This window comes from Sitophilus oryzae, unplaced genomic scaffold (genome assembly GCF_002938485.1).
Source record: "Sitophilus oryzae breed Bouriz unplaced genomic scaffold, Soryzae_2.0 scaffold_1191_pilon_pilon, whole genome shotgun sequence".
Lineage (NCBI taxonomy): Eukaryota > Metazoa > Arthropoda > Insecta > Coleoptera > Curculionidae > Sitophilus > Sitophilus oryzae.
The window spans coordinates 257,000-278,049 of record NW_022145828.1 but is presented as its reverse complement, the minus strand read 5'-3'; the positions used below and the strand labels follow the sequence as shown (position 1 = coordinate 278,049).

At 32.0% G+C, this 21,050-nt stretch overlaps 1 protein-coding gene across 4 annotated transcripts; it reads right to left on the bottom strand.

Moving 5' to 3' along the window:
* Positions 1-1,046: 1,046 nt before the first annotated feature.
* LOC115891730 (BTB/POZ domain-containing protein 6-B-like) lies at positions 1,047-20,852 on the bottom strand. 4 transcript variants are annotated; one of them, XM_030912271.1, is made up of 9 exons: positions 20,757-20,852; positions 20,346-20,613; positions 20,082-20,286; positions 19,823-20,021; positions 19,401-19,648; positions 19,266-19,286; positions 12,998-13,198; positions 9,048-9,236; positions 1,047-2,168 (listed from the first exon to the last, which is right to left on the bottom strand). In XM_030912271.1, the coding sequence occupies exons 2-9, from the start codon at positions 20,609-20,611 to the stop codon at positions 1,920-1,922; spliced, it is 1,578 nt and encodes a 525-aa protein (XP_030768131.1). In that variant the 5' UTR covers positions 20,612-20,613; positions 20,757-20,852; the 3' UTR covers positions 1,047-1,919. The 4 variants fall into 4 exon arrangements, with proteins under 4 accessions (XP_030768131.1, XP_030768133.1, XP_030768132.1 ...); XM_030912273.1 differs by having other exon boundaries at positions 19,856-20,021; XM_030912272.1 differs by lacking the exon at positions 19,266-19,286.
* Positions 20,853-21,050: the final 198 nt, after the last annotated feature.

Genomic DNA, 21,050 nt, shown 5'->3' with positions numbered 1-21,050 from the left:
AATTGTCTACATTTGTATTAAAAGAAAAATTGTAGAATGTTTTGTTACGGAGAACAGACCAATTATACAAGGTGTACCAAAAATGTTTGGAACAAATGGATTTTTTCTATTATTGAGTTATCATTATATTAATTTTTTTGGTTGAACTTAGACTTTAATTGGTTAGAAAAATTTGTAATTTTTAAATTTATACAATACACTTACATTAAAGCACCTACACTTAAATTTACTTATTTTTTTAAATCATGAATATCAAAAGTGAAAAGTAAAATTTGATTTAATTTATATGTACCTAAGTTTCATAAATATACAGGGACTTTCAAAAAATATCAATTTGTCTAATGTTATCGAAAGTATTTTAAAAATTAGTATTAAGTAAATTAAGAAATTAATTAAATTAAGAAAAATTAAGATTATTAATTAATCATGGGAATAAAAATTCAAGGCCGTGACACACGAGCTAAGGAGATGAAAAGTGGTAACGATCGCACGATAACGCAAACACCAAAAATATTTGATTTAAAGCTAAGAAAATCATTATAATAAACTTGATACTGTACCTGTGTACCAATATCCTCTGGTTGTGTGCTAGAAATTAAATTTTCATTTACATTTATTTACAACCACATCATTAATTAAAAAATAGGGACAGCATTTTATTTTGAAAAAAAAAATAAATATGCGAAAATTTGTCGTTTTCTGTTTTGGCATTTCCATATCTATAGTTACCGGTACCAGTGGTTGTTATGGCGCAAACCTTCAACAGCAAAACAAACAACTAAGTGACAGTTTGGAATTTCTCGTTCGCTTTTTCGAATTTATATAACATAGAAAGCCAGACTGTTGTCGGAAAGTTCTGATAATGAAGACTACTTTAATACTGGTACTCCACCAGAACTTACAGAAGCTGCAAAAAGAGCAGAAGCCAGTTTACTTCCAGAGAAAAGTAGGGGGCGATATGAAATAGCATTGAAAGTATACGAAAAATGGTGTGCCGAATGAAATGCTAAGAATATTGCTTCGGAGACAGTCTTGATGGGATATTTTAGCGACATGGCAAGGCAGAAAAAGCCATCTACTCTTTGGGCTACGTACAGCATGATACAGACAATGCTAGAATTAAGGGAAAAGACTGACATATCAAAATAATGTTAGAATACAAAAATACAACAATAATGACTTACCCTGAACGTAGATTTGTTATTTTTTGTTATAACTTAATCCTAATTTTAAAAGTCAAACGTGCACACACAGACAACATATAATACAGGTACATTATTGAAATTAATTTTTAAGTAGCCCGCTAGACGGCTATTCCAGCACTGCTTGATATACTTTACTAATGTTGTTCGTTTTTTGTTTATCATTTACCGCGTTGGTGTTTTGAAGGGGTAAAAATTATTAAGTCTGAGTTTAATACAAAAAAAAAGGGAACTGTTAGAATCCATAACCATCGAAAAAAAAACACCAACGCGGTAAATGATAAACAAGAAACGAACAACATTAGTAAAGTATATCAAGCAGTGCTGGAATAGCCGTCTAGCGGGCTACTTAATGGAAGAGGGAAGAAATGTAGATAATTTGACACTTTCAATTTTTTTAAAAGTCAGTATCTAATATCAGTATTACATATGTGGTTGTAAATAAAAGCTCTTAATCGTGGGGACCTGTTCGTCACAAGACCCAATCACGGTATCGCTCATCTCTACTCTATATTATCTAGGGACTTCTTTCAACTGATCAATAAAACAATTACCCATTTGTTCCGAACTTTTTGGTTCACCTTGTCAAAATAATAAAAATACGAGACAAAAAAATATTTTCAAGAAAAAGATATTTCCTTATGCCGAAATAATAATCAAAAACGTCTTTTTATTCCTTCAAACTTCCGTCCGTGACGTTCAATAGTCCTCCAAATATTAAATGATGCTCGGCTGCATGTTGTGATCGCCCGGAATACCGGAAATACCGGGGTTGGTATTGATGGTATTGTTAGTCGGGGGCATGGAGAAGATGATGGACCGTATTAGACCGTCGCGCACTCCCCCACCTTCGCCCCCTTGACCTTGGGAGAAGGTGAACGTGACGCCGTTACAGGTGGACTGGTTGGGGTAGCTGCCGATGGGGTACCAGCCCACTTTGTTCAGAACCACGCCTACCTTATATACCTGGGGATAATGGAGAAACTTATTTAAGGTCGCTATAGGCCTGGTGCATTTCAGTTGATTTCAACAAATTATTCTGACCGTAGCGCTCTCTACGGCAGAAATCAGAAAATATCAATATACAGGGTGGCGCACCTCATTCGCCTCGGTTGATTATACGAAAACGGAAAGATGTAGAAACAAAATATTTTATGGGTACATGTGGGAAGACAATGTGCATAATTTAAAATTATTTTCAAATGTACAGGGTGCGTCAGAACTAAGATCCATACCAAAAAGCCAGAATGTTGTTTGAAAACTGGTTATTTTTTCTTATGGAACACCCGGTATTTTATTTCATTTTTGGATTCTTGGGCATAAAATAAGGCATTTATTATAATGGTTTAATATGTTTAAAAGCTTTGGTTTTTGAGATATTTAAAGATATTTCAATATGCATGCTAAAATAAAAAAATTTGTCAACACCTCGTACATTACTTTTCAGAATTAATTCTTGTGCTGACTTTCAAGCCAGAGAAATAAACTTGATTGTTTCCTTAAATGTATACAGGGGTATCAAAAATTGTTAGTCTATTTTAAATATTTATTTTACATAAAAACTTCGTTATTTCAAATGCAACACTCTGTATTTTTTTAAATAAGTCGAAGTAGATTTAAATGCTCTTTCAAACTATATTAGGGTTTCCTATACCTATTTGGCTCAGATTTTGAATAAAAAGCGATTTTTCAATAAAATTGTAATCAAGATGGCTGGTGTCGCCATGGCAATTTTCTAGTGACACTTAGTAGCTATTTTCAAAATCGACATCAGTTTATGGACTTTATTTAAATTTATAACAGGTTATTTTTATTTAATTTATCTACAATAAAGTTATTAAGTAAGTATTTATTATTTTATCAAGAAAAATGAAGCAGTATCTGCTGACGGAAGGGACGGTTTATATGTTAATAGTGATATTTTGTCAGGACAATTGCTTGTTAGCCTGAAGGGTTTATCCTCAAATATATCCAAATAGGATTTTTTTTTGACAAGCGTTCCTTTGAAAAACAACTTTTCCTATTTCGCACAGCTGGTAGTGTGGTTTATGAATATTAGGCAGAAACCTGTCGTTGGAAGTGTAGAAAATGAATTTGCCTTAATTGGTTCTTTTATTGAAAATCCAATATATCTACAAGTCATCGTAATATAAATCAAAAAGAACTATTCTTTATTTTTTTTGCTAAAATAATAAATACTTATTTATTAAACTATTCTAGGTAAATTAAATAAAAGTAAACTGTTAAAAATTTAAATAAAGTCCATAAACTAATGTCGATTTTCTGTGTGATATTATCCAAAGAGGATTCCGCATCGCTGAGAGATGGTGCAGGACTGTCGGGCTGAGTATTAACTCAGATAAAACCGCAGTAGTGCCATTCACCAGAAAGCGAAGTTTGAAAAACTTGAAAAGAATCCATCTAGATGGAAAGGAAATACTGCCATCACAGGAAGTGAAATATCTGGGAATAACCCTGGATAGTAAACTTCTCTGGAACAGGCATATTAAGAACATTACCAGCAAAGCCACAAAGGCTCTCATGATATGCAGAAGACTGGCGGGGAATAGGTGGGGCTGAGCCCCAAAAATTTTGCGCTGGATGTATACCATGATAGTAAGACCCATGATTACATACGGAGCAGTTGCTTGGTATACAAAACTAGAGCAACGTACAGCAAGGCAAAACCTGTGCAAAGTACAGAGACTGGCATGTATCTGCATCACAGGTGCCATGAGAACATGTCCAACAGCAGCAATGGAGGTCACTTTAGACCTAACACCACTGCACATTGTCGTCGGTAGTTATGCCAATGCGATAATGATTAGAATGGTCATAGACGGAAATAGTACTGGGAGAATTTTTAGGTCAGGGGCTTGGAAAACCCTCAAAAAGAAAATTCCACTTCTCCAACTCCCAGTGGATGACATACCAAGAATTTACAACTTTGAGAAACACCTCACTGTAGTATTGAGTAATAAAAAGGATTGGGAAGGAAGAAACGCTTACTCAGCATATAAAAGACCATAACATAACGTGGTATACTGATGCTTCCAAAACCAAAGCAGGGACAGGGATAGGAGTATTTGGGCCGAAAACCAAATACTCCGAATCAATGGGCACCTACCCCAGTATCCTTCAGGCAGAAATTTGCGCTATCGAAAGATGTGTACAATTTATCTTAGATAGAAACTATCGAAAACAGGAAATTGCCATCCAATTCGATAGTCATGCAGCACTAAACGCGATCAACTCAGTAACCATCAATTCAAAGTTGGTCAAAGAATGCCTAGAGAAGCTCAACAAGTTGGGCAAAGAAAATAAAGTCCTCCTACTCTGGGTGCCTGCTCACCAAGGGATAGAAGGCAATGAAAAAGCAAATGATCTAGCTAGGAAAGGAGTGAACACTCCACTAACTGGAACAGAAGCGTTCTGTTTTCCAAGCGGAAACCAGCTGAAAGCGGAACTGAAGAATCTGGAAGACTCCAACCGCAACTTGGAATGGGTGTCCTCCAACGGTCTAAGACACTCGAAAAAGTTCCTTAGAACTTATGACCGAGAAAAATCAAAGGTTTTCCTTGATTTAAGTAAAACAATCTTCGGATTGTCACGGGGGTTTCTAACAGGACACTGTCTCCTCAACGAACACCTCAGTAGGCTGAAACTGAGAAACAACGGCGAATGCAGATTTTGTGGGGAAAATGGGGAAACACCAGAACACCTTATCACTGTGCGCCGAGACGACGACCATTCGTGCCATGAACCTTGGCACGTCTGATGTCGAGGATGGAGAGCTGGCCTCTGTGGAGCCGTCTCAGATACTGGCTTTTCTTAAAGCCCTGAGACTGTATGATGAGTTATAACTCGTTATAACTCAAGAAAGGGGAACACACAATAGATCTATAAGGTCGCAGTGATTAACTCCCCTCTTAAACATTCTACATTCTACAATGTCGATTTTGAAAATAGCTACTAACTGTCACTAGCAAATTTCCATAGCGATAACAGCCATCTTGATTGCCATTTTATTGAAAAATCGCTTTTTATTCAAAATCTGAGCTAGATAGGTATAGGAAACCCTAATATAGTTTAAAAGAGCATTTAAATCTGCTTCGATTTATTTAAAAAAATACAAGGTGTTGCATTTGAAATAACGAAGTTTTTTTGTAAAATAAATATTTAAAATAGACCAGAAATTTTTGATACCCCTATATACATTTAAGGAAGCAATACATTTTTTTAGTAAAGTTTATTTCCCTGGCTTTAAAGTCAGCACTAGAGTTCACTCTGAAAAGCAATGTACAGGGTGTTGAAATTTTTTTTATTATAGCATGCATATTTAAATATCTCAAAAACCAAAGCTTTTAAACATATTAAACCCTTATAATAAATGCCTTATTTTATGTCCAAGAATCCAAAACTAAAATAAAATACCGGATGTTCCATAAGAAAAAATATAGCTTTGCTATGGATCTTAGTTCTGACGCACCCTGTACATTTGAAAATAATTTTAAATTATGCACATTGCCTCTTTACATATACCCATAAAAAATTATGTTTCTACCTCTTTCCGTTTTCGTATAATCAACCGAGGCGAATGAGGTGCGCCACCCTGTATAGTTCATGCCGCCGCGCCGTTATGTCGATCGCATTAAAATAATATTGAAATCGGGGTTTTGTCTGGGGGGAAATATTTAGGTATTTCAGCTAGTGCAGTTATTGAGACTATAAAACACTCAGGTACGAGGTTTGTGCGATGTAACGCTGTTTCGGGTAGTAAAAAATAAGTGAAAAAGAATTCGAACTAGGCGTCTTGTGTTGTGACAATTTCAAATGTCAATAAAATTGCCTAAAAAAATGTTCGCGTAAAGGAGAGCGTAATAAGGGCGTTGTTGGGTGCAATAACATTCAATAACTCAACTTTCCCGGATATTCAACTCTCCCGAAACAACATTTTATAACTTCATAATTTCTTACACCGATTTGATCAATAGTCAATAGCAAAAATGGATTCAAGCAGTTCGACGAAACAAGTAAATAAACAAAGTGCTCGTTACATAATCAAAAAATTAAATAGACATATACTGAGAGAATGAAATATAATTTGCAATATTAATGGTATACTTTTTTAATCAACTTGATTAAATGTTTTATGAACATCTTCTAAAATTATAATTATGTACCTTTAAAATATTTCGTTATAGCCGAAATAACTCCAATTATGCCCCACTAGCAAAACCGGTAATTATAACTATACTCGCTACCGTAGTTGAACTCATCTAAAAATTTTTTTTAACTGGAATAATAAATTATAATGCAAGTTAGACCTTCTGAAGATATCAAAATATTTACCTTTTTATTTTTTTTGTTTAGAATTTCCACAAATTATACTTTCCAACACTTTTAGAATAATTATACAGGGTGTCCCAGAAATAAGTGCAAATATTTTAACTGGTAGTATAGTTCAACCCCAGAAACACGCCTATGGGTTTTTTTTTGTGAAAAAAAAAATGTTGAAAATTTAAAATTTTTCTTGATATTTTCCGGGAAATTTGAAAAAACTTTTTAGTGCCACTTGTTTATTCACCTGAGATTTCCCTACGGTGTAATCTAAACCTTGCAGTGTTGCAACCTCCTATGTTATACACATTCTACATAGTTCGGCGGAACATAGTTCTACATTTATAAATTCATAGACAAATTTCTACTCAAAAAATTAGGAATGTTAAATTTAATCTTTTATCAGTGCTCATTATTAATAATTATAGAAAAAAAAACACATTAATTATTTTTAGTACTTACCCTTTCAATGAAAAGTTAACAAAAACCACCGAAAATTAACTAAAACATTACGTTTATGACGTTTACGAAAATCTTTGTTATGCTGCAAAATAACTTTATTTTGGAATAAATTTAATAAAATGATTCATATTATTCACAATCAGGTCACAAAAAGAAATTCCTAAAATGTTTATCGTAATTTAGAATTCAATTCAAGAAATTTAGAAAACAGCCCAACGAATAATCAATTCATTTTTAATTTGTTTGTTTTCTTTCATGTTTCTCTGTTTTATTTGAACCACCGTTTTACAAAACACCTTGAAAAGCGCACATTACTTTGAATACCTTTCTGAATGAATAAATGTTGAGAATTATTGTCTCTTATCGCCACTTTACGAACTACTTTCAATCTAAGAAAATACATGTTTCACTCAACAATTATTGACAACGTATTTTGTTTTTTCGCTATTTTTTCGATGTATTTCGACAATTCCATCGACAGCCTAACCGTCAGCCAAGAACTGCCACGTGTGAACTGGTCCTTTGAGTTTGAGTCGCCGCGCCGTCGTGGCGGGCTTGCGTCAGACGACGATGTTAAGCAACGTTGTCGTAGTTACAATTTCAAATTCAAGACATTCGAAGCAATCAAATTCGTATTAAATTTTAAAAATAAAACAGAGAAACATGAAAGGAAATAAACAAAACAAAAATGAATTGATTATTCGTCGGGCTGTTTTCGATGTATTGAATTCTGAATTACGATAAACATTTTAGAAATTTCTTTTTTGTGATCTTATCAATAACCAATTCATTTGTGTTTTGTTTGTTTCCTTTCATGTTTTTCTGTTTTATTTTTAAAATTTAATAAGAATTTGATTGCTTCGAGTGTGTTGAATTTGAAATTGTTGAAACTACGGCAACCTCGCATGACGCAAGATCGACACGGCGGCGCGACAAAGGAGCAGTTACCAGTGATGCGCCGCTCTCTTGGCCGACGGTTCAATATTACCTATAAATTGAATATATTTTAGTTCATTTCAGCATACATAATTATATATATGCTAATATTTTGACGTTGTTCTTATTGTATTAATGTATATTTATCTAATTAACTGATCTCCTTCATTCTGCCTATTATAAAAGGTAAAGTATTTCCTAAAAATAACGTCCGCTTAGGGCAAGCTGGCAACGCTTACAAAATTCATCATGGCATCACGGATTCAACCAATCTGATTGGTCGAGATTCTCGCACGTCTTGCCGCCATTACCGCCAACTTTATGCCCCTCTCTAGGAATAGTAGAAACAGCCACTACTACTGAAAAATCCAGTGGCGGTGTATTATATTGTGTTTTATGCTTTTAACTTGATTTCTGCTTGTTGTAATTAGTACACACGTTTTAACAAATATTACTATATTTGGCAAATGACTAAACAAAATGTAGGTACATTTAAAGTAAAATAATATTATAAACTTTACTGGAAAATATTATAAAAATTCCTGATATATTTTTATGAAACACCGCACGCTTTTGGATATTTTATGAATGAAATCGGTCATGATTTCACAAAATTGCGATCCCCTTACCGTTGCCCCGTTGTTTCAGATCCGTTTGTCAGACTGTAGTTGGCGATATCTGCCGGCGGTTTGGTTTGGAATAAGTTAAATAACTCGGTTATTTTCAATTTATTTTAAAAATGGTAAAGAGAAAATATGTTTATTTTGACCAGATCTACCACCCCTTAAAATCTGCACTCATTTCTGGGACACCCTGTATACTAATTTTTTCGTTTACTCGCCATTTAAACCCATGTATTTGTATGTGTTCGTTATTTACGATATTCTCGGGCGGTGGCAGCACCGGCGGAGAATGCACCAAGCCTATATGAACTATATATTGATCACGATAATTATGAAAAAAATCGTGTCTCCTTGTCTATTATGCACGAATAGAAAAAAAGACAGGCATCATCTTAGAGCATTAACAATTCAGGAAATACGTAAACACCTGTCAAAGATTGAAAAACAAACTGTACTGTTTTAATCCTACATAATGGTTCCTTACCTTATTCCTTTGAATATACACTGGTCTATTAAAAGAAATTTCAATGAGGGAGGTGTAGTTCACTCGACTGGTGAAGTGGGTGTAGGTTAGACGACTTCCTTCGGCGTCCAGAAGATGAGCGTAGAGAAGTTCTGGATAAACCGTCTGCATTTGCCGTTCTTCGTCCATCATATGAATCTGAGCAGGGACCTGTAACGATTTTTTATTTAATAGTATCTTTTTAATCATATTTTTAATTGTTCTTTTCATTAATGAATTTCTAGCTAGTATATGATCCAGTGGCGGCTCGTCAGGGTAGGCAAGGTAGGCGGCGCCTACCCTAAAATTTTGGTTAAATTTAAGCGGTTTATTACCTTACATTATTTACTATTAATGTTGCCAATACATAAAAATACTGTTAATACACGGAAGTGTGTTATAATAATCAATATTATTTTAATATTTGTCGTCTTGTATATTAAAATATTCACTACCGCTGGCGTCCGCTGCGTTAGAAACCTAAAAAAAATAATTTTGACCGTTGGAACAAACGCCATAGTTCGGCGATTTCTACATCGCCTACTATCAGAGTCGATGCACGACATACGGCAGTCTTCTGTCTCTGTCTAACTCATCGAGCGGTAGCGACGCGACGTAAGTCGGAGTTGTATCGTATTAAGGCAGGGCTTAGGCGAAATCTCCGGTCGCCTCCGCATGAAGTCGTGGAGGCTCGGTAGGCTTAGTAGTTAAGGGGATATTCCGGATATTTTATAAGGGGAAATATCACATTTCGTTTAGAGGGTATTTCATATGATTCATTTAAAACTTTTATATGAAAATTCAAAAAAAAAACCGTTTAAAACAAATTGGAAACGTTATTAAAAATGATATAACCGGTTGTATTTTTCAGAACACGCCACAGAAATAAAAGAATCCGAAAAGAGCGCGTTATTCGGTGCAAGAAGACGATACAACATATATTACAGAAAAGTCTCAGTGTGCTAATTCAATTCGAGATGTTAATAAATGTTATTTTATGAAATCTGAGATAACATTGTTATACATTTAGAAAAAATAAGGTTTGCAGATAGGTACTGGTATGTACCAATTATTTTTATTTATCCTAATAAATCCGAAATTTAAAAAATCCTACAAAAAATTTCCAACACAGAAAAAAATATTGTTCATAATATTAATGAACATTGATTATTAACTGTTGTTTCATTGGGACAATGATTTTTTTCATTAATATAATGATTTGTTAATCATAGATCGATGTCCGATTTATTAATACTATGAATCTAATTTCATCAATATAATGAAAATCTGGTTATTAAATTAATGTAAGATTTTCATTAATGTAATGAACGCGTTCATTGTCCCAATGAACGCTTTCATTATTTTAGTGCTGCAACTTTAATAAACACATATTCATTATATTAATGTACAAAATCATTGATTAATGAGTTGTACATTGTGACAATGAACAATGTTATTAATACAACGAACACACTACATTATATTAATGCGGTTATTAATATCATGAATAAAATATTAGGGCTTAAATGTCCGCCATGTTGATCCGTTACTTTGGCACTTTAATAACGTCTGTGTGGTTGAGTTATTCAGTGAGGCTTTAGTTTCATTAGAACGGTAAGTGTTCTCTTCAATATTTTAAATATTCTAAATAAAAGTCCTATCGTATTGTAGTTAATTTGTTGTGTTGTCAAATCAAATTCCGCTGTGTGAGATCTTTGGTGTGGGTATTCATTAAAACAGCGGTTTCCAAATATGTTTCAGAAGATAAAAACAAAAAGAAGAAAAACATAGTAACAAGTAGAGGCATGGAACTGATTATGCTAAATTCGAATGTTCTTTTAATATTAGGCATTTTAATTATTTTGATATACGTCTTTTAGAACCGGAAGAAGATGTTGAGACCTGCCTTCAAGCCCTCAAATTCGACAATTTAACATCGGGTCCACTTGATGCGACTTGGAAAGCCTGTTACAAATTCGTCTAGACGTTATCAAGTCTAAGGATACAGCTAATATAATGAAGAAATGGTCTTTTTATAGAAATCCCTCAGGATATCGACTGGTAAATTAATTTTCTTATTATAATTTACCCTAAATATAATAATAACATTACTATTCTCTTCGAAATTAATTTTCTTATTATAATTTACCCTAAATTTAATAATAACATTACTATTCTCTTCGTCGATTCGATTTTTTTAATTTTTAATTTGTATATGCTATATCGAGTTTAATAAAATATTATTAGGTTATTGCACTTGTTTTTTATTAATAATTCCTAATGGAAAAATTTACTGTGCTCGTAAGTAAGTCGGCACTATTAGTAATTTTGTTACCTTTGTAGCTAAGGGCTTGTTCAAATGGAAATCTATTTATAGTAGAATTATTTCAGGGAGTTGGCTGGGAAATGACTATCAATGACATTTCATATCAATGACAGCGATCTTCATAATCGATTATACGGTGTAACAAGAGTTACTAATAGTGTCCACTTTTAAATGTATAACTAAATAGTTTATGAAATTATTTCATTGTATTAATGAAATCTGTTCATTGTACCAATGAATGTGTTCTTCAAATTAATGAACACTGTTTACTGATTTAATGAACTTAAAGTTCATAGAGTTAATGAATTACTTTTCATTCTGCCAATGAAATCGTTCATCGGCTCAAAATTAATGATTTAATTCATTACATTAATGAACGTTTTCATTGTATTTATGTCGACTTTTGGTTCAGTGAACGCATTTAATATCTGATTAACAAACTTGTTATATTGATACATTTCCAACGCATTTAATATTGATTTAACAAACAAAAAATGTTATTGACCAACATAAATTAATGAATAAATTGTAGGTATTAATAATAGATATGATAATTTCGATTATAAAATAATAATTTAAGGAGAATAATCCTGGAAATATATTTCCAGAGGCTTTCAAATTGTTTGTTTTGATTGTTACTACACCATTGACAAGTACTTGGGTTGAGAGACATTTTTCATGTTCGAAATGCATTAAAATTTATAGTAGAGATTCCATGAAAAATAAACGTAATTGTCGGAGACTACGGCCAGAGAATTGTATTAGCCACAAATAAAGTTTCTATACCATCTCATATAGGGCACCAAAACTGGAAGTATCTATAAAATAACATTACAGGATAGGTAAACAATAAATTTTAGTACTGCAGAGAGATTATCTCAAAAGATACTGGTTAAAAAAAAGATTAAACTTAATTAACCAACTTAAGGTATAAAATTCAGTTAGTGTTATTATTAATAAAATATATTGTTTTATGTATGTTGTCTTTTATTTTTTATTGAATCCTTTGCAATATTTTTTTTATTTGTACATAAGTTATATTGATATATGTAATAATCAATGCAGGAAGTTGCTTGAGCTTGAAAGTAAGAAATCTTTTTCACATTTTTTTTTTGGTATGTGGATGTGGTGTTTTGTATAAAATACACCCCTTGCTTGTTTAGTATTAACACATACCATATTTTTTTTAAATAAAATAACTCGATTAGAGTTTTCATTTTTTATACAAGTTTTTTTCATAATACTGTATGATCGAATAAAAACGGCGTCAGCGATGGCTATGAAATGAAAATCGCTGTCATTTTATATTTAAAATTATAATATGGAAAATGTCATCGATTTCATGGCCATCGCTGACGCCGTTTTTATTCGATCATACGGTATTTTGTAGTAATCACTTGTCACTCAAATTTTAAATATATTAATTTTCCGCTATGCATTCCAATAATTGTACCAACTTATTTCTTTGTAAAATAAAATAAACTACTTTGAAACTAAAATGACAGACACATCTATCATTGTCAAGGATTTTGTCGTTGGACAGACTATAGACTGCAAGACAACGACTGAGGGAATCTTGGTCTTGAATTTGCTCACCACTACTTACCTGTATTCCAAAAACGCACACGTTTTTGTCGCACGTGAAGGTGACAGCGCAGTCGAGCACACTAGTGTTCATGCATTCCGTCGTCCTCAACAGTGTACGGTTGCATATCATCCGTTTCGAACTGTCGTTTGTAGAATCTGATGCCAACGAACTGAATTTGATCATGGACGTTCTAGATGTGTCCATTTGAGCTGGTCCTGCCTGAAGAGTTTTATAAATATTAAAGGTGTGTATTATATTAATGTGCAGTAACACATTTTATAAAAAAATATATTAGAACATTAACCACAAACATCTTAAAATTACCTAAAACATTCCAGTCCTATTCTGCTAGTTATAATATATGCAAAATAAACCCTTAAAGGTTAAAATCTTCTTCAAATTCTCCCTCTTGCTGCTGAAAGTTATCAAAACCCCCAATCTTATCCATCCAACTATTAACTTTATCATAATACGGTTCTTCCGATGCCTCATTATTCAAATCATCCCTCTCATCACCGGAACTATCACTATCCTCCCAAATATCGAGAAATCCCCTTGCCAAGTCACTTTTAATATTTTTCTTTGTGTATACATGATTGAATTTATCCAAAAACCTCTCTAAATTTTTACTGTCATTGTCATCTTTTTTTTCAGTTTTCGTATCTGGTCTGTTGAACAGAAAAAACATATCGCTTTGATCAGCAAAATTTGTAATGTACAATGTTGGTTGTTCATGTGAATCTTTCTGTTTGTTTGTCCATGCTGCCAAAATACTGCAAGGTTCTTCATTGTTACTAAACTCATAACTTATTTCTTGTCGATATACACATCCCAGCGAAGTAACAAAGTAAATATATACCCTATCGTTTATATTTAAAAGTTTTAATCCAACTACAGCAGTTGTGACTGTCTGTTTTAAATTATCTATTAACAGTAAGTCAGGATTTCTCAGATATGTTTCTCGTAATGTAATACCTACTCCGGGAACTTGATAGGGTAGGCTAAACAAGGATCTACCAGCAAATAGAATTTTACCATCTAAAAAAGGACTTGCTAAACATAGATACGTATTTGTGTCATCTTCCAACAAATCCACTAGCATAGGACTTTTTTCCATGGTATGAGAAAATAACGATTTCTTTTCCAAGTCTTTTAAATCCACTTTAATTACATAATGTTGGGATACAAGAAACAAAGTTTCATTCAGAACTTTAAAGCTATATAAAGGATTGCATTTTAACAATTCAGGATCATACATCATCAGAACAGAATTTTTCTTGTAATTTATGATTTGAACTGTAAAACTGTCCATCAGTATTATTTGATCCTTTTTAAAAAATCGAAATTCTTTATATTCTTTCGTCAAATCTAAAAGATCTAACTTGAAAACTGTTTTCTTCGATTTAACATGCTTACAATAGATTTTCCGTTTTTCTAGAAAGCCAATATGTTTATTGTTATATTCGTTGATTTTTGTATCAATAAAAGCACAATTTGATACATACTGGAAAGCAGTACTGAACTCTTCAACACTAGTAATTTTAATTAAAGTTACCTTGTATTTTTCCTTAATAAGTAATAAAGAAGACTTCCCTGTATAACACTTCAAAGAGTATACGTTAGATTCTGGAGAAAAAGGGAATAAAAATGTATCAAAAGGATTCTCTGCATCGACGAGAAGTATTTTTCTATCACTAACTACATAAAAAATTACATAGATTTTTCCATCGATTTCTACAATATCTAAAAGACCTTTATAATAAACATTTGAGTCGTTTACCCAATCGGGATCTGGGTCTTTACAATTGTAGAGTTCTAGCAAAGCTAGTGGCATAGTGACATAATTGCTACCTCCTGAAGAATACTCTTCGACATCATTTCTAGATGTTCTCAATCGTCCAATTCTAAGTTTCTCCAGGTATACTTTTTTCTTGGTTAATATATCTGATAAAGGATCTTTATTAGTGGCAGAAATAACGTTATTTCCGATAGGATATGGCAGACCAACGTGTACCGGTTTCTGGCTTATTTTTACACCGTCAAACAAATAATCCTCCGAGAAATCGACGAGAAGATTATGCGGTTCACTCTCAATTTCTGATTTGTGATAATTATTCGTGCTCAGAAGCATTTTGTACGGCTTAATATTATTTAAATTAAAGTGCGAAAAAATAGAACTGGAGTGAAAAAGTGAGGCTATGACGGACGACGAACTATCATCATATATCATATCATCATCCACAGATGAATAAACAAAACAAAAAACAAAAATGATTTAAATTTTTAGTAGGGATGGGAATTTTTATTAATATATCTACATATCGATTTTAATCAATATATGATAAAAAAAAATGTCTTCAGCGATGGTTACAAAATGAAGATTGCTGTCATTTTAAAATTATATGGGGTATGCCTTTGAATAAGAAGACTAAGGAAGGAGCATAATGCTATCCATGCAGTGCCTTCTATTAAAAGATCAGCCTCCGGGCGAGATTTATGACGTCACGCTAGTTAGATATAACGGATTAATAAATATGTTGTAGAATACATGGAAAACATAATTATTCCTCAGATTTTTGGTTTGTATTTTAAAAATGATATAGTTTAAATGAAATATACATAATATACAGTTAATAACTACAACATATATACCTATTTATAGTAATAAATACTTTGGCAAATAAACTATGAACCATACAAATGCAGCAAATGTTTTACAATGTACAAATAATGTATAGGTACATAAGATAATGGGTAAAATGTAAATATATTTTAAATTTTGGGGTTTGAAAATCGATCTAATTTAACAAAAACATTTAATATCTACTAATAGTGATGTATTATTATTTGCATTCACAAAATTTATATGTATATTTTGCAAGTATCAATGTTCGAAAAATTATATTTACAAATAATACAATATTATCTAAAAAGGCGTCAGCGATGGCTATGAACTGAAGATCGCTGGCATTTTATATGTTAAATTATTCTAAAATTTTTGATTTTCTTGGGATTTTAGGTTCGGGAAAAACGCTGATTAAGTTTTCATTTGGGTTTTCATTATTTTTATTTGGTTTAAAAAAACGTTTCGGCTAACTATAGCCTTCACAGTGTTGTGTCATATGAGAAAAATAGTGTCGAATATAATCCAAAAATTACATATACAATATAATTCACACCTCATAATGTTTACTGCAATTAATAAACTAATATAAACTTATCAAAAGATGACCACATATTTTTTTAAAATTATTATTCTTAACACTAAAATTATCTACATTGACTATGGAGTACGCAGTAAACATTATGTGCGTGGTGTGAATATTTTATATGCAATTTTTGGATTATATTCGACACTATTTTTTTCATATGACACAACACTGATGGAGGCTATAATGTTAGCCGAACCGTTTTTTTTAAATCAAATAAAATAATGAAAAACCAAACAAAAAATCAATCAGCGTTTTTCCCGAACCTAAATTCCAAGAAAATCAAAAAATTTAGAATATTTAGAATCAAGGTTCAAAATTATATCAAATTTTCCAAGATTGTAAAATTCTAGTTAATTATTTTATGTGTACAGTTATTTAGGGAATGTCATCGATGTTCATTTCCAAGCCAACTAGACGCCGATTTTTTTCCATGATACGGTATAATTCTTACGTAAAATGTACATAACATTAGACCAATTACTACAAGAAAGACCAATTACTTCTTACAAAGAAATATGGATTTCTTAGTATTTTTAGTAACACCTTTATTCTTAAAACTTAATTTTGTATTATGCAAATATACCAATTTTATTGTTATTTTATTCATATTGTATTCAGCCATCACTTAAATATTTGATATTAATTTGGTATTATAAATAATCAATACTATTCATTAAAAATTACTGAACAAATATTGTTATGCTTAACATACATTATATATTATCAAACAAAAACACATTATTCTTTTAAACTGTATCAGCCTTGTCTTTACAAAAATCTTTTTTAAAATTTGAACTCAAAATAATAATCTTTTTCATGATCTCTAATACACATATTCTTTATTTTTCCCTAGTTCATAATACCTACTTACGTGTTTGAATCTATCGAAGCTAAACCAGCAACACTTGGAGTGGAGATTCCACAATATGAATAAAATAAACATAATTGTCCAGTTTTCATTAATACCATCATGGGAGAAAATTATTTTTAAATTTATTAAAGATATTTTCAATAAAATTCTCTTGATTTATAACTCGTACCACTTTTCTTTGCTCTTCCGGACACTTTAGGCTGCCTAGTATAATAACTATCCTTTCCACCAGGAACACAACAAAGATGAGGCATAGCACCAATAACACACTCCACTTAAGCTTTATTGATGAATTGTTAGAGTCTTAAAAACACACACAAAAATCACGATAAGTAAAAAATGTATGGGCACTTTTAGGTTAAATCACTTGCACAACGTGTAATTTTTAAAATTTCTATTTTTTATGCGAAACCGAGAGTGACCATATATCTGGTAGTAGTTTATGTCACTTCAACACCAAAATAATTAGTTTTTTGCACTACAATAATAAATAATACCAAAAATCAAAGAGTTAAAACCAAAAATCAACCGACAAAATATGAAACAGAATCTAACCCAATATCTAAGTATGTACAGCTGATGAAGTAAACAAAAGTCCGCCCGTAGGCTGATCTTTTAATAGAAGGCACTGATCCATGTATTTATGCATGGTGGGCGGAAAAGCCACCATAAAAGCTCTCTAGGGTGGGGATCCTTGACAGTTCTGTTTGACGATTCATTTGACACATTTGAATTTGATTTGAAATTTTGTGGATTTGTCAGTCTTTACGGAGCTTATTTTATGTTATTTATTATTTATTCTACTACTGATAGTTGTATAAAGGTAGTAAATCTAGATGGAAATTGTGGCAGAACTTAAATTAACAGTGACACTATCGCGATTTATCGAAAAAGACTCTAAAATAGTTGGTTGCGTAGCGTGCGGTAGATCTCGGCAAAAATTGAGTGAAATAATGGAACAACTTTTCGCTAGTAAGTGACTATATAATATACGTACGTGTAGTAAACCGATGAAATTCACTTAAATTAACTAAATTATATATTTTTCTTGCTTTTTAGCTTTTATTTATTACTTGTCAAAGATTAGATGTCAAAGAATTTAGATACGTTAATTTGACTTACCTGCTTCAGTAGCGTATCGGATGTTTGTGTTAATAAATACTTATTATAACTTATCTATTTTTATTAGAATTATATATTTTTATAACAATTTTAATAACTACCAACATTTATTCACAACGTAAAATAAAACAAAAAATTATTGAGTCTATCCCACGTCTACCCTACATCATAGTTTTATATTTTTTAAATAAAATTAGAACGATACTGATAAACCGGAATTTAAGTCGGCCATATTTGAGGCCCATCGCGGTGTACCTAAGATTTTTGATATGCTCCTTCCTTAGTCTTCTTATTCAAAGGGGTATGCAAAGGGTGTATGTCATCGATGTTCATTTCCAAGCCAACTGGACGCAATTTTTTTCGGTCATAGTCACGGGGTATTATGAATTATTTATTATATGATTATTAAATCAGAATTAAAATATATTAAAAATATTAAATTGGTATTAAGAAGTCTTGGTATACCGAAGTCTTTAATAAATAGTATATATAAATTGGATTGCTAATTTAATATTACTGATAAAATAATCAATCCAATTATGCCAGTGCCATAAAGCGTTGAAAAACAAATGAAAGAACTGTATGTTTCTTTTTCTAGTCCCTTATTGTCCCACCAAATTATCGCCAAGTTACGATTTTTGTAGGTAGTCCAAGTTACGATTTTTGTTTTTATGAAAGGCAAATTGTGCATGTGGTTAGTTCAAATGAACGAATCGTAGGAGTCGATTCATTCAATATGAGGAATTGAATCGTATAATTCGATTAACTAAAAAGAATCGTAATGCACTACTGTCGATAGAGAAACATATCGATATTTTTTAAATATATCGATATATTATTACCATCCCTAAGCGACTATCATATCTTTTTATTATTTAGATTAATATATGATATTTATATATGGAAGAACTGCACCTTTCCAGATTTTCTTTAAAATTTAAAAACAATTTTAAACATATTCGCATACTAATATATATTACATGAGGTGTGAGACTTAGTAGATTAGTAGTCGTTTATGACCAAAAATGGTTTTAATTAGTATTGTTATGAGCACACACTATATCAATACAGCCAAACTTACCATAACAAAACTAGGAGAATGCTAGAAAAACAAAAAATATATCAGTTACAATATATTTATTGTCTTTGCCATATTTCAACTGTTGGTGCTCAATACTGACCAATACTATACCAATATCAAAAAAGAAATACTTACATAATATGGGTCGGGAGTCTTTTTTCGTGTCACTCTTGATGTGGAGAAACCGTCAGGCATAGGAGTGCCTGCACTCGTCGAGCAGATATTCATTAATATCGCAAATTTCTCAGTTTCTGACAATAGTGTGGACTTCCCAGGGCTTTCGGCAAATTGTTGGGGGCTCAAAGTGAGAAATCTGACTTTTTTAATGGCGTCACGAATGCATGGTTGACCTGGACTGTTGAAACAATCTCCAGAAGCATGGGCTAAAAAAGGTGTAACAACTTGTTACTACACTTTAATTGATTTTCCTATACAAACCTAAGTCTAAATATTATAGAAATCTTCTTAATTTATAGCATTTTTTAGTGTATTTCTTAAACATAGTATTAGTTGTTTTTTTCCCATTACCCATATATACGACACAACAAAAAAATTACCTAACCCCTCATCTAGTCTAGGTACCTTCGCACCTGTTCCTTGATTATGTCTTGCAGCGTATCGACTGATTGCTGCAAATAGTTCCAATTCTGAGTTAATATTCAGTTCATCCTGATCAAAAACGGTCAATACAGTGCTGAGTTCAACATCTTCAAAGCTTGGTTCAGTTAATACTTCTTGCGTTTGATCACAAATAATCTAAATAAAGATAAAAGTTACCTACTTATTACTAAAAAACATTATCAATAAGGTACTTACCCTGATACATTTAGCCATTAGCTGTGGTTCTTCAAATAACTTTGCAAATTCATATGCTCTACAAGCGTTTTTTGGGTAAAGATCAGACCACAAATATGTAGTACATTCCTCAACCAAATTAGGTAACATATATTTCTTTGCTCCATAACATAATTCACAAGCCTGATCAAACGATGTTAAATTAATCTTATCCGTGTAAATATACCTGAAAACATAAAAATACAGTCAAAGATCTTCATATATATAAATTTTTTGTTATTGTACTCTAATAATGCCTTGAATGCTTCAGGTTGGACATCTAAAATTGCTATGGGGTCTTTTTCGGCCATGCCACCGAAAAACATGGCTTCAAAAACGGGGCTCGACATGGCCAGGAATAGTTTATGCCCTTCGAGAACCTGCTGGTTCGGTTCAGAACCGACAATGAATCTACAGTCGCTCCACATACCAGTTTCAAGAAGGTATTGTCCACGCTCCTTTACCAGTTTTCTGGTGGTTTGCCAATCACACGGAGGTGGCGGAGCACTCATCCCTAAAACGTATGCAGTTTATTTCTCTTTCCTACTACCACATAAAAAACTTATGTGTAGGTGTTTCATTGAATGATATACATAAAAAACTATTTAGATATAAACAAATTGCAGTTTGGAGTATTATTACTACATCACTACGTACTTTTGTCGGTCCTGATTCTGTACAGTTATTAAAATTATTTTTAATCTTTGTTTTGATATTTATTTTTGGATATTTTTATCTTGGCATTGACATTGACGTAAGATTGAGATCATCGTTTTAAAAAATCATTATAATGAAATAATCTGTGGTCCAGAATAGATATTTTTATATATGATATTTATACATTTTATTTTAGTTTAAAGGGTTTAGTTCAACGAGTTTAGCTAAATATTTTACAGTTATTTATAGATCAGTGTTCATTTTTGCTAATTTAAAAATTAGTTCTTTCAAACT

Bases quoted from the DNA above. Each gene is read 5' to 3' on its own strand.
- LOC115891730 (XM_030912271.1), bottom strand. From the start codon at position 20,611: ATGAGTGCTCCGCCACCTCCGTGTGATTGGCAAACCACCAGAAAACTG. The intron at 20,287-20,345 runs GTACAATAACAA...TTATGTTTTCAG, and splicing joins GCATTCAAGGCATTATTAGA to GTATATTTACACGGATAAGA. The intron at 9,237-12,997 runs GTAAGTAGTGGT...AAATCGTTACAG, and splicing joins TGTGCGTTTTTGGAATACAG to GTCCCTGCTCAGATTCATAT.